We start from the raw sequence: 26,224 nt of genomic DNA on the forward strand, positions 1-26,224 counted from the left end.
CCATTGTGCAGGTATGTTACAGAAAATGCTGTTTAATGTGTTTAATGGATTAATTGTTTCATTAGTGTAGAGTTGCGCGTGTTCGCCACTAGGTGGGGATGTTGTCCCTTAAATTCTGAATTTAATTGCATTGTTCTGTATTTCACTGAAAACATTGTATTTGTTTAATTATTGAATTGATTTGTGATTAATTCATTGAAAATGTTTATTGTAACTGCTAATCTTGAAAACTCATTCCACTATACGATCACAAAACTAAAAGATATCATTTGCTTAAAAGGATTAAAAAGAAGAAAACTGTTTTAAATAAACAGCAGAGCTAAAGAGACATGCTGTGGAACTGATTTATTCTCTGTGCAACGAAATCCTTTTTTCCACGTGTTGTATCTCCATTGTGCAGTGTGCAGCTCCACACGGTAAAGAGGCCGCCCAGGCAAGACCGTCACACATGCATATTGCTGTATACAAAATTACTTTCTTTGGACAGAGATAAGACACAATTGTGATATTTTTTTTTATGAGAAGTTTAATCTGTTCTCATCCATATCCAAAACCACATCCATAGATTAGATGTTAAATATCTACAAGTATTTTGAATATATTTGAGAATATTTGTCCAATGTTAACATTTTCACCTAAAATAATGATTTAGATTTCTGCAGATTTGAACAACTTGTTTATTCTAGTGATTTAGATGCCATTTTACCCATCATATTTTTCTTTGTGTTTAGTTCAGGTTTAAACAGAATAATATAACATTTAGGTGTAAATATACAGAATAGTAGAGCAAAACTGGAGGCCAAAATAGCAAATATCTCCACAGCTACAGTAAATTTTCCAGGAGAGCTAACATAAGCTGGAATAAAAGTTATCCACACAGCACAGAATATGAGTATGCTGAATGTGATGAATTTAGCTTCATTAAAATTATCTGGCAGCTTTCTAGCTAGAAAAGACAAAACAAGGCACAAGAAAGCAAGAAATCCTATATAACCCAGCACAGCCCAAAAACCTATAGCTGAGCCCAAGTTACATTCTAATATGATCTTTTCCTTGTAGTAGTTCATGTTCTTGTAGGGGAAAGGAGGAGAAACTGTTAACCAAAGCACACAAATAAGAACCTGTATGGAAGTGAAAGCAAGAACAGTGAGTCTTTGCTGTAAAGGTCCAAACCATTTCATTACATTACTGCTTGGAATTGTAGCCCTGAAGGCCATTAACACCACTATTGTTTTCCCCAGTAGACAGGAGATGCAGAGGACAAATGTGATTCCAAAGGCTGGGTGACGCAGCATACAGGACCACTCAGAGGGTCGTCCAATGAAAGTAAGTGAACAGAGGAAACACAAAGTCAGGGAGAACAGTAGCAGGAAGCTCAGCTCTGAGTTATTGGCCTTAACAATGGGAGTGTCCTTTTCTATTAGAAATAAAATAGCTACTAACACAGTTAATGTAGCTCCAAACAAAGAAAAAAGTACTAGTATTATCCCCATAACCTCTGTAAATGAAAGAAACTCTATGACCTTTAACACACATTTATCTCTCTCAGCATTAGACCAGTATTCTCCTGGACACTGCTCACAGTTATTTGAATCTGCAAAATAATCATGGTCATTTTATTATGAAGGAAAATAAACTTTATCTCATGGTTTTATCTATTAATGCTGTTGTTCAGGAATTGTATCCTAAATAATAAAGGGAGGATACACAACGTACAATGAACAACTTGTCTTTGAAAATCAGTAATGCTGCAATTACCTGTCTGGTTACTGATCTCACCCTCTGCACATGGAATACAGTCGTAGCAGCAGACATGCCTTCCTTTCTGTACAGCTTTTCTGGTTCCTGGAGGACAGCTCTCACTGCACACAGACCTTGGCTTCTAAGACAGACAATATATTATAGCTATAATCAGTACACCTCACAAAGAAGTCAGAAATTACACTATATTGAAAATGTTTGTGGACACCTGACCAATCACACCTATATGAGCTTGTTGAACAACCTACTCCTGATGTAGTACCCCCTTTGCTGTTATAATAGCCTCCACTCTTCTCGGAAGGCTTTCCAATAGATTTAGAGCATGGCGACGATGATGTGATTGTCAGGTGTCCACATACTTTTGGCCATATATTTTAATTTAGACTATGTTTCAGAACCTTGAAATGATAAGGTTCTATCTGTCAGTTCCATGAAGCTGTTGAACCATAATCATTTGCTCATCAATGAAATCCAAGCAGCTTTTCAGCTTTGTATTTTTTTAAAAATACCTTTAAGCACTATTTTGGTGTAAAACATTTCACATTACAGTACTGTGCAAAAGTCTTAGACATCCTTTTTTTAGTACAAACTTTCTTATAGATTTTTATTTTATGACTTCTACATTATCGAGTCAGTACAAAAACTTTTCTAAAGATTTCTAAACATTAGTTTGCCAGTGCAAAATTAAATGTTACAGAAAAATGTTTGTGTGTCAGTAAAGAAAGCAGCATGTTATGTAAGAAACTACTGTTCAGACAAAAAAACATAATGAAGGCTGCTGGGTTTTGCATGCAAAAATAAGAAGCAAGTTTGACAGTCAAAGTCTCTAAAAGAACTGTGGCTGGTTCTGCAAGATGCTCAGTAAATCTTACCAGCTAATTTCCTTATAAAACTGCACAAATTGTACCTCAGACTACTTTTTTTTAAAGCAAAGGATTGTCACACCAAACATTGACTTTGTTTCATTTATTACTGTTTACTGCTCTTTATAATATTTTTTTAATGTAGAAACGTTTAATTTCATTATTTTCGAAGGCATCTTTGCTCTACAGCATTTCTTTGCATTTTGCACAGTACTGTATATTCAGTGTTGTATAGCTAACATTAGAAGAACATTGTTTTTTGTTTTGCCAGAAAGATTGTAGAGGGCCTTACAAGGCCTGATTAAAAAAATCACCTAGTCCAACTTATATTATATTTAATAAAAACTTAAAATTAGCAAACATTGGATGTACCTCTCTTGTCTCTCCAGCCCAGATTATATCTTCATCATTTAGGACAAATTGTTGTCCAGTTGGCAGAGAGGCATCGTAATAGCCCACAACCTTAAACTGCACTTCTCCATTGAACCCTCGTTGCCAGTTCACCACATCGTATTTTGCCGCCGTTGCCCCAGTGCTGTCAAACCACACCTGTTCTCCCAATTTGGTGGTAAAATTTACCTTTTTTAGAGACTCAACAACCTTCAGAGTTAAAAGAAAATAGTTATTTATTTCTTAAAATATCAGTAATGGGCATAGCCTGCTTCTGTTCTTTTGTGTTACCTGCCATGGTTGTATTTTTTTGTCTTTCACACAGCTCTGATTTTCTGTGCATCTCCACAGGCCGTGTAGAGACTGCGCCACAGCATAAACTGCATTGTAGATGTTTTTTGCATATCTCAATTCTGAAATGTCTTCATTGTAGTTTTCAAATGGAATCATATCTTCATATTTCTTGCAGTTGTATTCAGTTTGAGAAATGTTTCCCCCTGTATGCAGGCAAGGATACACTGTTTGCCAAAATTCATTTACCACATAGTCAGCAAAACTATTAATGTTCAATTTTCCCACATCCAATCCAATGGATCCAGCAAAAATATTGTAACTTGCTGGTGTTACTAGATTGACAGCAGTAATCCATCCTTCACCACCAATAATCTGGTAGCCAGTGACATTCTTTAGGATAAGGTGGTCTATTAGAATGTTCATGTCAATTTGGGCAAGAACTAAGATAATTACTTTGGCTGTGCCTTCCTTAATAATATTGACCACTTTCATGATTTTGGCAGTATCTGACCGGTCAAACTTCTCAGAATACTCAACACATATTCCCTCCTCTTTGGCTGCATTCAGAAAAATGGCTATTCCATTGTTGCCATAGTCATTATCACTGTTCACAGCTCCCACCCATGACCAGCCAAAGTGCTTGACCAAATATGCCAATGCTCTACATTGGTAGTAGTCACTCGTAGTAGTCCTGAAAAAAGAGGGGTACTCTTTTCTGTTGCTCAAACAGTCACATGTGGCAGCATGACTTATCTGAGGAGAGAAAGATAACTAAAGCCTGTTTGTGTGCATCTTACGCCAAAACATTTACATGTTTATTTTTAGAAGCCTGTTTTTAGAAGCCTGAAAAATTAACAGCTAGTACTGAAAAACACTGTAGAGTTTAGGCATTATATACACTATATATGCAAATTCTATAAATAAAGCTGGTTGTAATAATAACATTCCCTTATTCATCTTCACTGCTTTACCATGGTTTGAGTTTCAGTGGATCCTGAGCCAGTCCCAGAAACACTGGGATCAAGGCAGGAGAATTCACCATGCACACACCTTTACACACTCTTTCAGACTTGGAGCAATTTAGTGAACTTAGAGAACTTGCAAAACTCTGCACAGACAATAACCCAAGCACAGGACTGAACCCAGAACCCTGGACTGTAGACTGAACATGCACGTCTGATGGAATATTTAACATAAGTAATACAATTAACCTCTTTGTGTATTAAAGTAAAATTGAGCTTTTCATAGCTTCTGAGGTTATATCAGAAGATATATAAGAGACTCATATCAGAAGATTTATGATTAGTAAATAGATAAAAATAGATATATAATGATTTAAATGTAGACTTTTCTCTATATTATTTCTCTAATTATTGCTCTGATTATCCCATGTACATTTCAAGCATGTTCTGTAACTATTGAATAAATGATTACTAAATAATTCTTAAAATCATTGATCCTTACCACTGGGATCTTAAAAGGTCCTGTGGTTCTTGTGAGTGCTATAGTAGGAGTAGACTCTGACTCCCCTATGATGGCTTGTACTACTGCTTGTCCAGAGCAGGTATCATCTGCTCTTATGTCCATACCATTCATCAAAGCCATGGCTGCCTTCATAGATAACAATCTTGAATCACAATTGTCATAAATTCTGTAACCAAGTGAGATATTTGGGAGCAACCTGCTGCTTCTGTTGATTTCCTCAATTGCGAATGTGATGGTCTGAGCAAGTCGGAATTCTCTGAGGTTAAATCTAAAAATATACATACAAATCATAAGAAAAGTTAATGATATATTTAATATAAAATCAAAACTAAAAGTACAAGTAAGTAAAATAATACAATGCAGAAATGCCATACAGATTTCCTAAAAAAAATGTCTCCATTGTGAAATTTTCCACTACAACAAACCTAATGCAGATTAAAGGATGAGGTTTTTCAGTATATGGCAGTGACTGCATTTGTGTACCATCATGTATTGAAAAGACAGCTCCAATTATCACATCTCCATCTTTAGCCAGTAAGGGATATGCTGGGTTTCCCAGAATATGGCAATTTTCTCCCTTTGCCAGGCTAAGAGAAAGGAATGCTACAAGGAATAACATCACAATGTGTGTCCAATGCATTTACTGGCTCAGTCCTCAACAGATATGCTCTTCACAAATTTATAGACATGCTCTGGGTCTTCTGAGTATTGACAAATCAGAAAGGTTGTGAGCTTTGTGATGTCATTATGGCACATCTCTTTGGAGACAGTCTATGGGTTTCTGGATTGCAGTTATGGTGGATCCAGAGCCAGTCCTAGAAACACTGGGATCAAGGCAGGAGAATCGCAGGACACTGTGCACACACATTCACACATGCTTTCAGATCTGGGACAATTTAGTGACAGTCTGCCTATCTGCATGTGTTTGGACAATGGGTATAAACCAGAGAACTTGGAGGAAACCCCATGCAAACACTGAGAGAACTTGCAAAACTCTGCACAGACAGTAGGCGTCTTTGGTGACAGCTAGAAGTGTATGGGGTCATCAATCAATTATTATTTCATTTAGGGAGAAGCCCTTTGAGACCTGGAGGAAATCCTACAGAGCAAATAATAAATAAAGTAGCAATAGTTCCCAGCCTCATACATCCTCAGCTGTAACCCTCTTCAGCATTTGATTAAATGACTTGACCATCTCGTGGTATGGTGTACCATACCATGGCTCACCTAGCTCACCTAGCAATGCTTCCTACATTCAGCCATAGAGGAGGAATGAGGAAAAGCTCTCTAGCAATAATTTAAGATGTTGCTTTCCTCAGAGCTATGCTCTTCAATAAATATATGGCATAGTTGACCCTTGCCAAAATGTAATGGCATCCCTTCAATGTCTATCCCAATATGCATGATGGGCAACATACATGAGTAAAGTTGATGGACGCTTCTGTGTGATGTCTACTATCAGGTTCTTCTACCTCTTGGCTTTTGTTTCCAGCTGAAGCATGCAGATCTGACAAGTTTACATTGCCTTCTTGACAGTTTCATTCCTATGTGACATGCCATTGCCCATTAGATCCTGTCCACCCTTTAGATTTAACCATTCTGGAGATTTCTTTCTGCTATTGAGTGATCCATGGTCACCCTCTCAGCCAATTCAATTAATCAAACAAACATTAAAGCAGTCCAGGTGTTGTTAACATAAAAGATAAAAGATTTTTTGGAGGAAAAATAATTGTCAGCTATGTACATGCTATGTAGGCTTAAGGCCATAGTGATGGATTCTAACGACACCACTGACAAACTGACCTGTTGTTCCAATATTCCCACTCTTTTCACAGTTCTTCAACAGCATCTCTTACCAAGTGAAATTTTGGCATGGGAAGTATTAAGCTGAGCAAAGAAAATGTAAATGGCCTGAGAGACTTATTCAAATATACACCACAGTATAATGCAGACACATTTTGAAATGACTGGCCTCATGACTCTGTCAGAAATTAATTATTTGCCATTACCAACTTTTACTATATTTGTTATTTGTCTCATCTTCTCTGAGCCATCACTTTTATCAGTACACTCAAATGTTATGTTGGCTTGCACTTTTATTGTCTGAGGTTATCTGCCTCTACCTTTGTTCTCCCAGCATAAGACTAAAGGCTTACATATGCTTGGAATATGTGCTTGGGAAATAATGCTAACTGCTCTTTTCTGTATATACATGATCATACACTCAATATAACCTCAATTTCTCTGTTGCTGCTCAATTTACATGTTTTTTTCCAAACCAGTTTTATTGTTAAAAATGCAATAAGGAGGATCCCCTGGGGACATGAAACTCAGGTGTGAGTTGATAGCAGCTCTTGATCACTTTATGCCACTTTATGGCATAATCCATCCATAATCCATGCATGATCCACAGCTGTTGTTAATGGCAAAGCGATTTGCTTTGCTCTCTTTTTAGGTTTTCTTTTGGTGCTGATTGTTCTCTCTGTTCTGCATTGTTCAAGCTGCCTTATAGCCGCACCAATGTACAGTCTTTGTGGTGCCGCTGTCCGACATCAGTATGGACCTTCAGACTCTGTGTAGCAGGAGCTTCATAGGCCTGTATAGTAGTTATTCGGTCAAAAAGACATGTGTGTATTCTCTGATGTATGAATCCTTGTGCTGTAACATGTGGTGTGTTTATATTAGTCTCATTTGTATTATATTTTATGTTTTACCAAATGAATATGAGATCTTGTAATAAGTAACAACCACAGTGTAGCTGGTGACAACTGTTTGACAAATCTGATTACGGAACATTTCTCAACATATGATTGAAACCAGTTAGTATGTTTAAAATGTTTACTGACATACTTTGATGCCAGTTGTGTTTAATTAATATGGTTGTTATTTGTCTTTACAGTGTTCATATGGCCACCTATCAGATTGCTATCCCTGTGAGTGATTTCTTACAGGAGCCTGTATGGACCTGACCAGGTATGCATGTTGGCCTTCTATTTCCAGTGGTGCTGGCAGAGTACTGGGGGAATATTAGTGGCCAGAGGTCAATGGGCTTCAAACATGAAATGTGGAAGGAAATTGCTATTCTGCAGCGGCGTGGTAGGTCGAGTTTATATGTGACCTGTTTCAAGATCTTGTATGGGCTGATTTATCACTAATTGACTACACATTGGAAGGGTGTCAACTATGTTGCTGAGTGCCTGAGAAAGTTCTGGGCATACTTGGCCCAAGGCAGCAACTGAGCCTCATCCTCCTGGTTCTGTGCACAAAAAGTCCTCCTGATTGGTCCTCTCCACCTGCCCATTGGTCTGCTGGTGGTAACCCGAGGTTAGCCTCATGGTTACCCCAAGTTTCGACATAAAGCTCGAACAGACTCGTGATGTGAACTGAGTGCCTCGGTCACTGACAATATCCTCAGGGATTCCGAAATAACAGAATACATGGGTTAATAGCAGTTAAGCTGTAGGAAAGGCCACGGGTAGGCCAAGCAGAGGACTAAGGTGCAGAGACTTGAAGAAACCGTCAGCAATGACCAGGATGACCATGATCTCATTTGGCTCTGGGAAGTCAGTGATGAAGTTCACCGCCAGGTGGGACCACAGCTACTGTGGCGTGGGCAGGGGCATGAGCTTACCGGCCGGCAAGGTTTGAGGGACCTTGGCTTGTGCATAGGTGGTGCAGGAGAAGACAAAATTTTGTATGTTATTTAGCTTGTCGGGCCACCAGAACTTATCACCCAGTAAGTGAGTTTACATCATAGTGTGGGGGGCACAAACTGCTTGTTGGGAGGGCATGATCTAGGAATCTCCTGTGGGGAAGTGTGTGCTATTTCTTGATCAAAGTCCCAGGTTATTGCCCTTAAGAAGCATGAAGGAGATTTCCTCGCTGTTTTCCTTGGGGCTCGCAGCATGTAAACTTGAGAGGTCCACCTTTGTGCTCTTGTTGCCATGTCTATATGACAGGCTGACCTGAAATCATGAAAGAATACGGTCCATCAGGCTTGTTAAGGGTTTAGACACTTGGCTGACTTGTGGTACTCAAGATTCTTATGGTCAGTGAAGATTCTGAATGGGTGGGGGCGGCCTCCTCCAACTCTGTTCCCTATGTAATAGTTCCATTCTGCAGGGTATAACTTCCTGGAAAAGAATGCCATAGGATGGAGTTTGGGCTTTTAACAGATCTCTGTGAGAGCACGACTCCCATGCCTGCTCTGAGGCTTCTACCTCGAACACAAAGGGTTGCAATGTCTGGATGTTTCAGGATTCTGTATATTCTGAAGATGGTCTTGAGTTTGGTAAACACCTCTGCAGGCACATCGTTCCAAGCCAAACGTTTGGCCCTTTTTCTGAGGAGAGACGTTAGGGGATGGGCTATTGAGCTGAAGCCCCAGATGAACCTTCTGTAAAAATTTGTGGAACCTAGAAATCTTTGTGACTCCTTCTGTTTTGGGTGTGTACCATTCAGTGATGGCAGATACCTTGGCTTGGTCCATGATTATTCCTTCAACACTGATGATATATCCTAAGAATGAGATCTGGGTCTTGTGGAACTCACATTTTCTCCTTTTACGAAAAGGTGATTTTGCAGTAGGTGCTCCAGGACTTGGCGGACATGAAGAACATGGGTTTCAGGGGAGGGAGACTAGATCAAAATGATCTCCCTCCCGAATTCGAACAATATTATATGCACACCTGAGGTCCACTTTGTTGAAGATTTGAGCTGAAAGCAACTGTTTGAGGGCTGAGGGGACCAGTGGCAACGGGTATAGGTATTTTACTGTTACTTGATTAAGGCCCCAACAACTGATACATTCTTTTCCACAAAAAAGAAGCCAGCTGAGGTGGGAGATGTGGAGGGTTTGATTTACCCCTGTTATAAAGATTCCTGAATTCCTTCACAGATTCCTTCATAGCTTGTTGTTTGGTGAGAGAAAGCAGGTAAATCCAGTTATGTGGGGGAGTGGCTCCTGGCAGGAACTCAATGGCACAATCATAAGGGCGGTAAACGCTAGCCTTGGATTTACTGAAGACTCCTAGAAGATCATGGTATACTGGTGGGATATTGAGTGGTGCATGATTCCCTGGGCTTTCTACATGAGTGATTTCCTTATCAGTCCATGATATGTGGGGATCATGTAGTTGCATCCATGGAAACCCCAGAATAATGGGGTGCTTAGTGGTATGGGTGCCATAGAAGGAAATGAGTTCTTTTGATGCAGTGCACATTCTGGGAAACATAATTGATGGTGGACGCGGGAGTTGACCTGACACCTAACCAACGCCCCACTGGTTCCTATTACATGCTCTCATCTGTACTGCTACCCTTAAGTCCTCAACTAAATGTACAAAAAATTACACACTTGTATGCTATAACATTTATTAAATGGATGAAATGTACTCATGGAGTTTTCCAAATAAACATATGGCCAGGCTTCAGTGCCATCAGCTGATCTGATGGAAACCATGCATTTCAAAATAGGATTGACTATCCATCATCTAGAACAAAGACAGCTAAAAAGACAACTAACGACAGCAAGTGGAGGCCATCCACGTCGGATCTGTCTAAAATAATGTCAACAAATCTTTGACCAAGTTACATTTAACATTCAACATGTTCAGTGTGTTGAGTGCAGGATCTTTAGTCGTTGTTCCTCCATTGTTAGTAATAGCTTTATTTGAAGACTCTGCATTGTAATCTCAAAGTCAGAGCTAATGCTAAGGCTTACCCAAGGGAGCAACCCTCCTCTCCACTTCACGTGTCTAACAGGTTTGCTTTATTCAGTGAAGCACCCACTGAGAAACCTAAAAGAGCTCTGGTTATAGGCGACTCTATCTTATGGTGCATGAAATTAGCTAGGCCTTTAGGGGCACCAGCAGCTATAGTTATTTGTATACAGGGAGCCAGGGCACCGGACATAGCAGGTAATCTTAGGGTCTTAGGTGAGCATAGGTTTTCAAAGTTTTTCATGTAGGAGCTAATGATATATGACTTTGTCAGTCAGAGGTTACTAAGAGTAACATAATCCTGAAGACCCTCTGAGAACAGTGGTTGTGTCCATTCTAGATTCAGTAGGGGTTAATCAGAACATTATAGGACCCACTCATAATGGTGGTCACAATTGTCTAATACTAACATTCAGATTCATCATGCAACTCTTCTTTTCTTTTAAAAAACATATTGTGATGGTGGGCCCGTGGCCCGCGCACATAATTTTTCACAGTGGTGGAGAATGTGGGCATGAACACAGCACCTAGCAGCGTGATGGAAGCCACACTTCAACTACTTCTCCAAGCGAGCCTGCAGCAGCAAGCCCTGTCCCAGGAGCTATTCCGCAGCCTCCACGCCACCACCCAAGAGCTCCTGGAACTGAGGAAGAAGCTAGATCGCTAGATCTAGATTGCTGGCCAAGACCAGATGGCTCACCCAACACGATGCTAAAACTGATAACTACAAAAAAGGGGGGGGACTGACCCAAGGAACCTCATGGAATGAGACCTTTTTTCTCCCCAGGAACACAAAGTTCACCAGCCTTCACACATTCCACAGAACCCAGCTTTAACAGACTGCATAAGGCTACTTTATATCTCCTATAAGGACAATGACTTTTAAGATGATGCACCATAGTTTGGAAACTTGTTGCCTCTTTTAATGTCATTCCGTATGTGTGTCATGCTTATAGCCACCAGGTCATCATGATGCTTTTTGATCGTTTAACAGGGACCATAGTGTTCGTGTGTGTATCAATAACACCAGGTATGTCATGTTTGGTATGTGTGTGATCACTATTGAATTTCCTAAGGGTTGGTATAATGTAAAGTTGAGTATGATGTATTACATGCATGTTACCAAATTCCTTAACAAAGTTCTAACTTAACCTTATGCAAAGTTTGCAAAGCCCATAACGCAGAGACCAGAATGTTAATTAGTGTCAAAGGAGGAGAATACAGTTTACACCCTGCCCCAAGATCCTGCTGATTGGAGCAAACACTTTGGGGTCAGCCCAACTGGAAAGGGTTAAAACCCCCTGACACAAAGGAAACTCTGAGTCTCATCCTATCCATCTTTGAGAGAATCCAACACATCTTTGGAGTCTCATCCACTACATCTCTGCAAGAGTCTCCATCCACATCTGAAGGAAGTCTCATCAACCAAGAGCTTTAGACGTTCATCACGAGGAGATCAGGCTTGCTCCAAGACTCTGCATCCAGACTGGTTTTTGCAAAGCCTCCAACTCTCACCTTCGCACGTCTGTGAACCATTCTTCAAAGTTTTGCAACCCACCTATGAGACTCCGCCGGGTTCGCGCCTCACTCTGTTTATCTTCCTCATTGGTCTTTCGAGACGCTACATAAGGCCAACAAGACCGCCGACCAATCAACATCGCCGGAAACCCCTTCCAAACAACAACGCAACGAGGGAATCCCTGGCAACACAAACGCAAGTATAGTACCTCCAGATTCTCACTGAACTGGTGCATTTAATACAAGTTTAAAGCCCTTCTAAACGAAGCGAATATTAAAATAACTGATAAGTTGATGGTTCATTCAGGTCATGGTCTGAGAAACTGCTAGTAACTTGGAATTTCATTCACTCTCTCTTCAAAGCCATTTTCACCCCTGTTTATATGTGTGTGTGTGTGTGTGTTTGTGTTAGATTAGTTTCTGTGTTGTTAGAATAGTAATAAAGTCTCGTCTGATTTTTATAAAGGCCAGTGTCTTGTGTCTCTGTGCTTCAAATTTATTGCCTTAAACTGCCGATCTTGTTACTGTGCTCTCAATATAGTGTTTCACTATATTTAAGATATTATTGCCGGTGGCCATGGAGGTAATATCCCATGCACAATTAATAAATACACTCATTTCAACTTATCGCTGGACGAATAGTTGATCAGCTATTAAAATATTAAGTTTACAAATTTCCCCTTTTGTGCTGATCTGCTATTCTCCTACATATTTTGGTGGAGAATACAACAGCTTAACCTAAACAGCTAATTTCCTTACATATTGGTGGAGAATACATCAGCTTAATCTAATTGAGCTAAATTTTCCCTACAATAATGATAATCTAGTGAACACACAAAAACATAGACATAGATTCAATGCATTTGAAGTTCTTTAAGCTAACATAACATATAGCCACAAAAAAGTAAGTCTACCAAGTTATTATTTACAGACCCCCAGGGCCATATTCTGAATTCCTTTCAGAATTTGTGGATTTCATCTCAAACCTGTTTTTTCTTTAGACAAAGCATTAATTGTTGGAGACTTTAATATTAATTCTGATAATCCAGAAGACCCTCTAAGAATAGTGGTTGTGTCCATTCTTGATTCAGTAGGAGTTAATTAGAACATAACAGAACCATCTCATAATGGCTGTCACAATCTTGATCTAATAATAACATTCAGATTAAATATAGAAAATATAGTTACATTTCCACAGTCTGAAGATCTCAGATCATTACCTTATCTCATTTAAAATGTGTCTTGATCATAGTATATGCACTTTGCCATGCTGCCATGTCGAATGTACAGTCACATCAGCTACTGCACGTAGTTTTATTAATAATCTCCTAGAGTTATCAACTTTGATTGGATCACTGCCTGACCCCACATAACTTGATCAGGTGACTGAATGCTTATAGTCAAAGTTCCACTATACCCTAGAAAATGTAGCTCCACTTAAAAGAAAAATAATTATAGAATCAAAATTAGCTCCATGGTATAACGATCACACATGCACCTTAAAACAGACCACTCGAAAATTAGAACATAAATGGCATCAAACTAAATTGGTATTATTTCAAACAGCATGGAAGGAGAGCCTCCTGAGCTATAGAAAACCACTTAGTGCTGCTTGATCAATGTATCTCTCCAATCTAATAGAAGATAACATTCTAATGTTAATTCTGTGGAATGTTCTTTCATCTCAGAAGGTTTAGGGGAGGTTCTGAGAAGCTTGCATTTCTTTTATCAAAGTACCCATCAGCTACACTGTGTTTGCCTCAAGGCAGCATATCATTAATTATGAAATCTGTTTATATGTATAGTATCATTTTTGTTCCATATGCATAAGAAGTTTTAATTAAAAGTGAATTGTTTTAGCAGACTTCTAGGGTTATACAATGTCTGTAGTGAAATTAGGCCTATTCCTATGTCTAGGAATTAGTTTTTCACAAAAGGCAGATTTTTATCAGTTATATATATATTTTACAGTAAAATAATGGGCATATATTTATATCTCGGTGGGGACCAAATTTGCCAACAAGGATATGAACATATGACAGTATTGATCTTGTGGGGACATATGGCTGACAAACTGCATTTTTATATAAAAAAAATTAAATATTAGAAAACACTGTGGCAGCAGGGGCATGGTCGAGCATCATCTGTGAACGTGAACCTGACGGAGCAAAAGTTGCAAGTCCAGGACATACCCGTTTTCTGTTGTTGTCCTGTTTTTGTTGAGTTTTTTGAAGGTGCACTGAAGTGTGCAGACCGAATAAATGTGAGCCTGGGCTTCAGCTAAAATTCTGCCTCCCTCACACACAGGGTTTCTACAAGGGAAGACTCAGAAATATTGGGGTTTAAATCGATTTGCACCAGTGTTTACCATCCCCAGAGGGATGGACTGATCAAACAGTTTAATCAAACACTTCAAAATATTATTCATAAGTTCATTCATGATGATGCTCGGAATTGGGTTAAGTGGCTCAAACCTCTGTTGTTTGCAGTATGAGAGGTCCCACAAGGCTCCATGGGGTTTCTCCAGTTGAATTATTGTAAGGGCGCAAGCCTTGTGGCGTCTTAGACATCATAAGGGAAAATTGGGAGGAGGGACTTCTAACAGCAAAAATGAAATTGTATGTTCTGGACCTGAGAGCAAAACGCCACACCTTAAGTCAACTAACACAGGAGAATTTGCATCAGGTCCAAGAACAACAGTCCCGACTGTATGACGGGGGTACTATGGTGATTTGCACTAGGAGATAAAGTACTCATTTTACTACCTACTTCAAGCTCTAAATTACTCACAAAGTGGCAAGGACCCTATTGAGGTCACACTGCAAGTCAGAGAAGTCAACTATGAGGTCAAGTAAATAGATAGAGGTGATGCACATCAAATACACCACCACAATCTCCTGAAACCATGAAGAGAGGTGGTTCCTGTGGTGCTGGCTATGGTGGTTCCAGAGATGGAGGAGCTGGGACCAGAGGTAAGTTTAAAAAGTGCAGCCCAATCCACTCCAGTCCCCTGTGGAGACCACCTCTCATCATCGCACAGAGCACAGGTTGCCAGGTTGCAAGGGGAACTGTCTGATGTGTTTTTTCCTCTACCTGGTTACAGGGACCTCACAGAGCACCACATTGAGACTCCTCCAGGTGTGGTTGTGCGCAGTCACCCCATACCGGTTACTTGAACACAAAAAAAATGTAGTTCAGGATGAACTCAAGGCTATGCTCGACATGGAAGTAATTGAGGAGTCCCACAGTGATTGGAGCAGCCCGGTGGTCTTGGTGCCCAAGATCGACTGCTCTGTCCGTTTCTGTGTGAACTTTAGAAAAGTCAACGCGGTGTCTAATTTTGACACATACCTGATGCCTCACATTGATGAACTGCTCGATCAGTTAGGTAAGCTCGCTGTTATTCGGCACTGGACTTAACCAAGTGGTATTGGCAGATTCACTTGGCTCCAATATCTCTGGGAGGGTGGAAGTATGGTATCTGGGCTTCCACTTGGGCCATGGGCAGGTGCGTCCCCAAATTAATAAGACAGCAGCGATTGCGGTTTGCCAAGACCCAAGACCAAAAAAGGGGGTGAGGCAGTTACTGTGGCTTATCATAGGTTTGTTCCTAATTTTTCAGACATCACCAGCCTGCTGACTGACCTCACTAAAAAAGGAGAATCTGGTCCAGTGGATAGAGCTGTGCGAGCGGGATTTCTGCCAGGTAAAAGCGGTTTTCTGTGGAAGCATGCTGTTGCATTCTCCTGACTTTTCTCTCCCTTTTGTTCTGTAGACTGATGCATTGGACAGAGGGCTGGGGGTCATTTTGTTCCCTGGTGGTGGAGGGGGGAGGGGCGCATGTTGTATATCAGCTAGAAGCTGATGGTATGGGAGACCAAGTACAGGATGATTGAGAAGGACTGTCTCCATCAAGTGGGTGGTCCTCACCCTCTGGTATTACCTACTGGGGCACCCTTTTACCCTCGATCATGTTTCGATCATGTCCGCGTTCCAATGGCTCCACCACATGAAGGATGCCAATGGGGGGATCACTCTTTGGTATCTGGCACTTCAGCCGTTCAAATTCTAGGTAGTCCACAGGCGAGGGGCGCAGATGGTGGTGGCAGTTTAGCTCTCCTGCCACAGGAATGTGGCAGCAGGGGCGTGGTCAAGCGTCAGCTGTGGATGGAGAGAAAGAGGGTTGAACCAGCAGTTAACACGTGATGATTCTCACCTGTGTCTTATTACTGCCAGTCTACTTATCTACTTGTCTCTTTGTGCTTTCAGTGACTCCCATAACTGGCAAGAGAGAGAGACAGTGATATAGCTGGTGGAGCTCATGAGACATGCATGAGCACACACACACACACACACACACTCACTCATACACATGCCTTGGAGCATGAACTTGAACCTGACAGAGTGAAAGCTAGGAGTCCATGATGGACCCATTTTCTGTTGTTGTCCTGTTTTGTAGAGTTTTTTGAAAGTGTGCTAAGTGAGGACCAAATAAACTCAAGCCCAGAGCTTGGCTAAATCAGAAAGGAGTATTAAATTAATGTTTCAGTATCCTACACACTTTTTTGTTATTGCTATTTCAACACAGGTTGTGTTAAATTATCCAATAAATGTGTTAAAAAATAAAAACATTTCACACGAGTGACCAACACAACATCTGTTGAATTATTGTCCAATCACGTGCGGACTGCGGTGCAGACATCATCATCCAAATCTAAACTCGTCCCAAAATGAATGTTTGTTCCTTTTGATTGTGACAGTGGAGTCAGAGTACTGAGGTGAGGAAACGAATTGAAGACAGGTAAGTTAGCATTTGTCACTATTTAGCATTAATGCTGCTAAAAAAATGCCTGGTAGAGTTTGTGATGTTTAGGCAGGGAGTTTTGAAAATGTATTCACTGGAAAACAGTAACTCAGCAAGTGATAATTAACTTTACCTATTGTGACAGCATCAAAAGTCAATATTTTGTACAGTTTCCTCAGTATTGGCGTTACGCTACTAGTGTCATGTGTTTATATTGATTGTGAAATATGGACTGAGATTATTCTATAATTCTTTTGGTCTGCATCTTATCTGACGCTCCAAGTTAGGGTTAGCTAGGTGGATGCTGTCACCAATCACAGTAGGAACACAGACACTCATTGAGTTGATAACATTACTCTAGCATACAGCTCACTGTAATGTTATACATTCTCACTTCCATTTTGAAAGTGAATGATAATGTAGCTGTTACGATCGCCAGCTGGAGTGCCCATGAACTCCACTAGAGGGCACTCCACCCTGGACTCTTGCCATTGTTTTCTGGACTCCATTTCCCATGTGTTCCTTGCCCCACATGTGATCTTGTCATGTACGACCCTTGTCTGTGTGTTATGTTTTGATTGGTTCTTTGGTTGCATGTGTCTTGTTCTCATTGGTTAGTTTTGTCATGTGTTGTCCTTGTCTTGTATAAAAGTTGCTCACACGCGCTCCTAGGGTGCTGACTATTGTATAGCCATCCCTTGTTCCTAGTTTCCATGTTTTCCCTTTCCGTGTTTCCTAGTTTACCTGTGTTCTTGATCCTTTGACTGTTTTGCTTGTTTTTTGATTGTCTGCTGCCTTCCCTGACCATTGCCTATGTTTTGGATTACTCTTTTGCCTCTGCCTTGGATTATACTGTTTGCTGGTGCTCGACCCTGCCTGTTTTGCCCACGTGTGTAAATAAGGCCTTGCATTTGGATCCCCAATTCTGTTGTCACGACCCCTACGTTACAGTAGCATTACAGCTAATCAAAACGATGAAATGCAGAGAGTGGGTTAATGTTAACTGCATTTAGCAAATGTTTTGGACAAGGCAAGCCGTAGTAATTAGCATTAGGAGGATGGGTTAGGGCCATGTTTCTTCATGCATTCAGTGAATGTTAATGCTGGTTAACAGGTGCAGACAGTCAGTGGCTAACATAACTTGCATTTCTAGCTAGCTCAGTAATGTCAAGGCCAAACGTTCTTCACAATGGTGATGTGACAAAAAGACGGGTTGGGGGTTAGGTTGTAATGCTTTCCACTATCTCTACTGTAATATAGGTTAACTTAATTAGGTTGTGCAAAAGTTTGGCAATGAGGTGCTAAAGGTGGGAAAATAAATATTCGCAAGCTAGCTAGATTTTCCTGGTGAGTCTACAGTGCCATTTTGGGCTCTGTTATGACTGTCAACTCTACATGATCCACTGCTGTTGTTAATGGCAAAGCGATTTGCTTTGCTCTCATCTTTGTTGCTGATTGTTGTGGATATTCTCCATGGTTCAATCTGCCTTATAGCCATGACACTGCACCATCTTTGTGGTGGCAGTACAGATCTGCATACTGTGGGTGGCACTGCCCACAGCTTTACAGAATTAACTTTTCTTTTTTATTAACTTTTCTAATTAATTTTCTTTTTTTTTGCACTTGTGTTCAAGCATTAGAAGTGCACTGCATAAAGACATATAAAAGTAATATTCTATTTATTGTTGTTGTTGTCGTTGTTGCATATACCAGGACAAAGAGGACTATGAAGTCAAAATGAATTATGGATCCTATTACTATAACTGATGTGTTTATTTTAGACTCTATGTTTGTATTATATTTACTGTTTGACAGAACTAATAGACTTTACTTCTCCTTTTTGTGTTATTTGTCATGGTTGTATTGTTTTATCTTTCTCACAACTCTGGTTTTCTGTGCATCTCAAAATGTTGTGTATAGAATGTGCCACAGCATAAACTGCACTGTAGATGTTTTGTGCCTATCTCAATTCTGATATATCTTGATTGTAGTAAATGGTATCATACCTCAATTTTTGCTGCAGATGTTTTCAATTTGAAAACATTTCTTTATGTAAGCAAGGGAATGCTGTTTGCAAAAACTCTTTTATAACATAGTTATCAAAACCACCAGTGTTCATTTTCCCACATCAAAACCAATGGATTTAAAACAGTTTAAAGCAATTTAACACCAAAGTTTGGATGAAAAAAAATATTGATGAATTGTTAATTTGAAGCCCTACTGCCCAGTCATCTTTGAGCCATCACTTTTATCCATACTCTCAAAGGTGCTAATAGATAGGAATATCTGGAGGGGTCAGGCCATCATGGCCCCAGCCCACCACCCAAAGGAGCCAGAGAGCAGCCTCTGGGTAACTAATGGCAACCGGCTCCACCTGTGACTGCCCCATGTAAGGACTGCTTACAAGTTGCTCAAACACTCAGTCTTGAGTTAATAATAACCTTTATTTAACCAGGTAAGTCAATTAAGAACCAGTTCTCATTTACAATGACGACCTGGCCATGAGGCAGCATAAAAAGCAGGTACAACAATAAAGACATTATACAATTACAAATAACACAATTATAAACAGTGACATAAAAACAAACAAAGAGTTCACCATGGTATTTTGAAAACTAGAGGTTTCTCCCCGATGGGCTTAAGTTTATGCCTTTAGTTTCTCCTTTGTTCTCATTCTCACTACCTCATCTGGGTTTCTTTGTTTTGGGTTGCTGTAGAGTGAGTGTCAGGCCTCATACCTCTTAAGCCTAGCTCCTTTGTGAGTTCGAATGTGACTCTGGGTGATCTTTAATTTGCGTATGTTAGGAGAGTGCTTTTTCAGTTTGTTCCTTTTCTCTATATCCAGCACAGAGTGTGTTGGCCTTAGTATTTATTTCTCTTTTTGGAGGTTTCTGTTTGTCTATTTAGCTGCTCTGTACTTTGGTTCTATATCTTGATAATTGTTTGTTTCTCACTGTTTGCTCAAGTCTCCGGTATACTGAGGCCTGAGTTCAAATCTGCTGCAGGATGAGTAACCATATTACAGCAAGACTGAGCCATCAACATGGACCCAGAAGAGCTGGAACAGCTAAGAACATTGGCAACAAGGTTGCTGTGGTAGGCAGGCATGAGAAGATTCTACAACAAATCCTCTTACAATTGAAAGCACTATCTGAGGGCTCTGATTAAGAAGCAGAATCTGCTCAGCCAGCTGCGGGTTCAAGTTATGAGAAACCTCCTGTCATTCCAGATGTCACCCACAAAGGTGCCTCCCACAAAAAGGTACAAAGGTACAGATAACTTCCGTTTGAGTGAACGCTGTGTGAATTGTCTGCCGCTGCTCTCCGGTCTTATTGTTTTATTTAGTTATTTATTTATTTTTATTTTAGTTAATTACTTTCTGTTTTACGGTGTCTTCAAGTTGGTGATAACCAAGAATTTCTCTTCTGGCTGAGTTCCTCTCGATTGGTGCAATATTAAATTCAAGCAGTCTACAATCTGATGCTAAAGCTAACCTGGGAATCTCGCTCCGTCGGAGTGGTGCTAACACCGGGCCTGGTGTTTAAACGTCTTCTGGTTTAACATATTGCCGTTTATGTCATCCTCTGGGTGTCGGCAACTCGGTGCTGTGATTGCTTCATCAGAGTCTTTGCTGCTGAATTTTCCTCAGACTTCTGCTGCATTTGGGCTGCAAGTTTTTGGATTATTATTATGCCTAGTTTTTCTTCTGGACTTCTGAGCGTCGTCTAATTGTTTATCAAAGGTATGCCGTCAAACTCCCATTGAACTCCCTTGGATCTGCCCGGTGAGTGTCTTTCTCCATGGGACTTTTAACTGTGAATTTGTACTCTGTCTGCTGTTATAGTAGTATTATATAGTAGTATAATAGTGAACAACACTTCTCTGATGTCTCCTCATTTCTACAGACTATGGCAATTACGTTCACGTCCTCTGAACTTATCCGATTGAATGATCGGTCAGTTCTGCTGCCATCAGATGTCTATCTATGATGCGCTGGTCTGGTGATTCTTCGTCGGTCACAATATATTCACCATGGCACTCGTTCTACACGGTGTACACTGTCTTCTATGACTGCAATAACAGGCAATATTCCTGTAATATTGTCTAATGAGCGACATTCGTGGCAACGCTCTTTATCCCCGTGCGGGGTGAATCACCTTTGCTCGCTACCAGAAGCGTCTCAACGCAAGAGTCAAATCAGCTTGAGATTAAAATGGCTTTGATAAATGCAAGATCAGTATTGAACAAAATATTTTTATTGAATGACTTCTTTTATCAAATAATTTAGACTTCTTATTTATTACTGAAACCTGGCTTACGCCAAATGATCTAAGCCCTCTATCTGATCTTTCCCCTGTACACTGTAACCATTTTAACTGTTCCAGAACTTCTAGTCGGGGTGGAGGAGTTGCTGTCATTTTTAAGGACCTGTTCAAATGCAAACTTTTGCCTGTTGATGCCTACTCTAGTTTTGAGGTTTTAATGTGCAGGGTGGAGCTTTCTAGTCCTCTACTTTGTGTTCTGATATACAGACCTCCAAAAGCTAACAATGACTTTTTAAAGGAGTTTTCAGAATTTCTGTCAGACGTGGTTCCAAGTGCTGATATTCTCTTGAATGTTGGTGATTTTAATATACATCTGTGTTGTCCTTCGATACCTCTTTCAAGAGATTTTGTACAACTTTTGGACTCTTTTAATCTCACGCAATATGTCTCAGGTCCCACACACAAGCTGGGCCATACTCTTGATCTTGTGTTATCATCAAGATTCTCTGTCAGTAATGTGACTGTTAGTGAGGCCAGACTGTCTGATCACTGGCCAGTTTTGTTTGACAGTGTGATTGCTTGTTCTAGCCCTGTAAACCAGTCTTCTACCTACCTTTCTCGATCTATTAACCCCTTCACGGCCTTGCAGTTTACCGAAGCTTTTATAGCCCTGCCAGCTCAAAGTAGTGTCCTGGCAGTACAGGATATAAGTGTTGATGAGTTGGCAAATAGTTTTAATTTCTCTTGTTCAGCAATCTTAAATGTAGTTGCTCCTCTCAAATCCAAAAAGACTAAACCAAAAAAAAATCAGCCATGGTTTAATAACAACATTAAAGCTTTAAGGAAGGATTGCAGGAGGGCAGAAAGAAGATGGAAAAAGCATAAATTACAAATTTCACATCAACTCTTGCAGAGCAGCTTGTCTAAATTTTGGGAAACCGTCTCTTTGGAACAGGCAAAATACTTTTCAAATTTAATTTCAAAAAATTCTCATTGTCCAAAGATTTTGTTTTCTAAGTTAAATTCTGTGTTGAACCCATCTAGACCAACTGGCCCAGATCCTAGCTTGGAGTTATGTGAGAGGTTTTGTAACTTCTTCATTAACAAGATTGCTTCTATCAGGGTGCAGATTTCTTGTAATTTATCCCAGAATTTTCATTATGAAAGTACTAGCGCCTCTGTGTTTTCAAACTTTCAAGCTATCTCACTTTCTGAGTTGTCAGACATAATTTTTTTAATATGAAATCAACTACTTGTTGTTGTGATGTATACAAAGCTGCTGAAGGATGTTCTGCCCTCTGTTTTGCCTAGCTTACTTTATATTATTAATGGTTCTGTACAGACAGGCATTGTTCCTGCCTTAAACACGCTGTGGTCCAGCCTTTACTCAAAAAAACAAATCTTTATCCCACTGAATTAAATAATTATAGGCCTATTTCAAAACTGCCATTTCTGCACAAAGTTTTAGAAAAGGTTGTATTAAATCAGATTTCTACTTAAATTCTAATAATATTCTGGATCCTTTTCAGTCTGGCTTTAGAGCAAAATATAGTACTGAGTCAGCTCTTTTAAGAGTAGTAAATGATCTCTTTGTATCTGCAGACTCTGGTAACTGTACTATTCTCTTATTATTGGACCTGAGCACTGCTTTCGATACAGTAGATCACCGCATCCTGTTAAAAACATTAAATCTTGAGGTTGGCATTTGTGGTACTGCATTAGATTGGTTTGCATCGTATCTCACAAATAGGAGTTTTTCGGTGGAAATTGGTGAATTTTCATCAAGCTCAGTTCCCATCACTTGTGAGGTACCCCAGGGCTCTATTTTGGGTACAATTTTATCCTCCCTGTATTTGCTATAAAAGGAGGTTTATATCTGAGTCTCATAAAGTTTCATACCACATTTATGCAGATGATACTCAGCTTTATTTCCCTCTAAAATCAGGTTCTGATTCAGTGTCCTCCTTGCTGGCTTGTTTAGATGACATCAAGAACTGGATGGAAAATAATTTCCTACAGTTGAATAAAAGACTGAAGTTATTTTGTTTGTCCCTTCTCACCTTTTACATAATTTAAAACCTACTCTGGGCCCTTTTGAAGAAAACATCCATGAAAAGGTTAAAAATCTGGGAGTTGTTTTTGATCCTGAATTAAAATTTGACAAACAAATTAACTCTGTAATCAGAGCCAGTTTTTTTGCAGCATAAGGAGCTTCACAAGCTGAAAGTTTTCTCAGTTTTAACGATTTAGAGGTTGTTATTCATGCATTCATTTCAACCAGGCTGGATTACTGTAATGCTCTTTACGCTGGAATTAACCAGTCTTCACTATCGCGTTTACAATTAGTACAGAATGCTGCTGCTGATTTTTTGACAGGGACAAAAAAGAGGGAGCATATTACCCCGTGGTAGTTTCACTTCACTAGTTACCTGTTAAATTCAGTGTTGATTTTAAGGTTTTAGTATTTGTATTTAAAGCACTTCATGGTCTTTCCCCTATTTACATTTCAGATCTTCTCCATTTCTATTCTCCTGTGAGAATGCTTAGATCATCTTCTCAGAAGTTATTGATTGTCCCAAAGTCTCGTTTAAAATCTAAAGGGAACAGGGCTTTTGCAGTTCTGGTGTTACGATCACCAGCTGGAGTGCCCACGAACTCCACTAGAGGGCACTCCACCCCGGACTCTTGCCATTGTTCCCAGGGCTCCATTTCCCATGTGTCCCTTGCCCCACCTGTGTCATGTGCTACCCCTTGTTTGTGTGTCATGTTCTGATTGGTTCCTTTGTTTCGTGTGTCATGTTTTCATTGGTTGGTTTTGTCATGTGTTCTCCCTGTTCTATATAAAAGTTGCTCACCCACGCTCCTAGGGGCGGATTGTTGTTTTGTGTTTGTGACTGTTATAGCCATTCCGAGTTTCCGAGTTTCCATGTTTGTGTTTCCTAGTTTACCTGTGTTTTTGACCCTTGGACTGTTTTCCATGTTTTTGATTGTTTGCTGCCTGCCCTGACCATTGCCTGTGTTCTGGATTACTCTTTTGCTTCTGCCTTGGATTATACTGTTTGCTGGTGCTCGACCCTGCCTGTTTTGACCACGCTAGTAAATAAAGCCTTGCATTTGGATCCCCAACTCCGTTGTCGACCCCTTACGTTACATCTGGGTCCTATGCTCTGGAACTCTTTGCCTTTATCCATCAGATCATCCCCTACATTATCTTCTTTTGAATCATCTCTTAAAACATATCTTTTTTTCTCAGGCTTTTGCTTAACTTGAAAACACTTTTTGTTTTGTTTCTGTTTGTTTCTTTTGTTTGGTGATGTTTTGCATTACTTATTGTATTATTTAATGATTTTAAATTTTATATGTTTTAATGCTTTTGTTAGTTGATATTTCTGATGTTTTGCCTGTGCAGCACCTTGGTCAGCACTTGTTGCTTTTAGGGTGCTATATAAATAAACTTGACCTTGACCTTGACAATGGGACCCTGGGCGGTGTAGAGGTTTCCTCCTCCAGTGTTTGCTAGTATTTGAACAACAACCGTCTTCCATTGGTGCCTTTACTGAGGATATGGACAAGACCTTTGATAGCCCAGTGCATGGGAGAGAGGCCGCCTCTCGCCTTCTCCGCCTTCAGCGGGGCAGATGCAGTGTGGCCAACTATGCCGTAGAGTTCTAGACCCTGTTGGCCAAGAGTGCTTGGAACTCAGAGGCACCCGTGGCCACTTATCAGCAGGGTTTAGCAGGAGGAAATCAGCTCACTACCCGCGAACCAGCTGAATCTCGAGTCACTATATGAGCTGATTCTGAGACTCAAAAACTGCCTTTGGGAACCTCCTGAATTAAGTACCCCCCCTGAGCCCACCACTGTGGCAGTCACAGGGCACTGAGTCTTTTCAGCAGCCCATCCAGATAGGCTGCACTTGCCTCTCATTCCACTCCTAAAACTGTATGTCCCCTCTGCAGCCAGGGTCTTGCAGTGGAGGCATGTTTCCTGATTGGCTTGACATCCTGGTGTTACCAGAACTTTAGAAGTCCTACGCAGACACTTCAGGTGACCCACCATCCATCAGGATGTCCACTCCTATGTCACAGCTTGCCAGGTGTGTGCCCAAAACAAAAACCCTAGGGCACCAACAGCTGGCCTGCTCCATTCCTTTCCTATTCTCTCTCTCCTGGTCCCATCTCTCCCTCGATTTTACTATGGGTCTTCTGATCTTTTGAGGCAACTCTGTGATCCTAGTAGTAGTTGATTGCTTTTCTAAGGCCTGTTGATTCATACCCCTGCCGGGCTCTTCCATCAGCCAAACACACTGCTGAGCTGCTCCAGTTCACTAGCCACTTCTAGAAAGCCTTTTGAAGGCTTTTAGGGACCACTGTCCTTGGGGCATCACTCACAGTCTAATGACCAGGCAGACACATTTATGAGATGGTACACATTTATACACAATTATGCTTACTTTTCATAGCAAGAGGAAATTAGACAGAAGCCTGTTATAATGGATAATATAACTCGCATCAAACACTAAAAAACACAAAAGAAAATCATAAGCTGTGATAACAATTCTTAATTATCATGTACACTATAAGGCCAAAAGCACACGCATGTAAATAATGCTGATAGTAAGAATAACATTCATTCATTAATCTTTACCACTCTATCCTGGTCAGGGTTGCAGTGGACACGGAGACAATTCACACACACATTCACATTCACACACTCTTCCACACCGAGGGGCAATTAAGTGTAGCCAGTCTGCCTATCTGACTGTTTATGCACAGTGGGTAGAAACCCAGAGGAACGCCACATGAACACAGAGCGAGCACGCAAAACTCTGCACAGGCAGTAACCCAAGCACAAGACTGAGCCCAGGACCATGAGGTTATGAGGAAGCAATGATGCTTACTGCACCTCCATACCACCCATAAGAATAACATGCCTTGTACAAAAACAAATAGATATCTAGATTAATCATGCAAATTTGATGGAATATTAAACATACTTATTACAAATGTGTCTCAAAGTAAAATTAGGCTTCTCTTAGCTGTTGAAGTTAAAGTGACTCATCACAGAGGACTGTTGATTAGTAAATACATAAGAATGGATATGTAATTACTTAACTGTAGGCAT

General features: G+C 40.3%; 1 protein-coding gene across 1 annotated transcript; it reads right to left on the reverse strand.

Annotated features, from left to right (window-relative positions):
* Window positions 1-677: 677 nt before the first annotated feature.
* LOC117597557 (extracellular calcium-sensing receptor-like) lies at window positions 678-8,128 on the reverse strand. Its single transcript, XM_034305308.2, has 7 exons — window positions 8,058-8,128; window positions 5,219-5,380; window positions 4,773-5,061; window positions 3,306-4,061; window positions 2,997-3,224; window positions 1,759-1,882; window positions 678-1,594 (listed from the first exon to the last, which is right to left on the reverse strand). Exons 1-7 carry the CDS (start codon window positions 8,126-8,128, stop codon window positions 678-680), a joined length of 2,547 nt encoding a protein of 848 aa, XP_034161199.2.
* Between the last annotated feature and the right edge of the window lie 18,096 nt (window positions 8,129-26,224).

The sequence above is a fragment of the Pangasianodon hypophthalmus genome, chromosome 6 (genome assembly GCF_027358585.1).
Source record: "Pangasianodon hypophthalmus isolate fPanHyp1 chromosome 6, fPanHyp1.pri, whole genome shotgun sequence".
Taxonomy (NCBI): Eukaryota; Metazoa; Chordata; class Actinopteri; order Siluriformes; family Pangasiidae; genus Pangasianodon; species Pangasianodon hypophthalmus.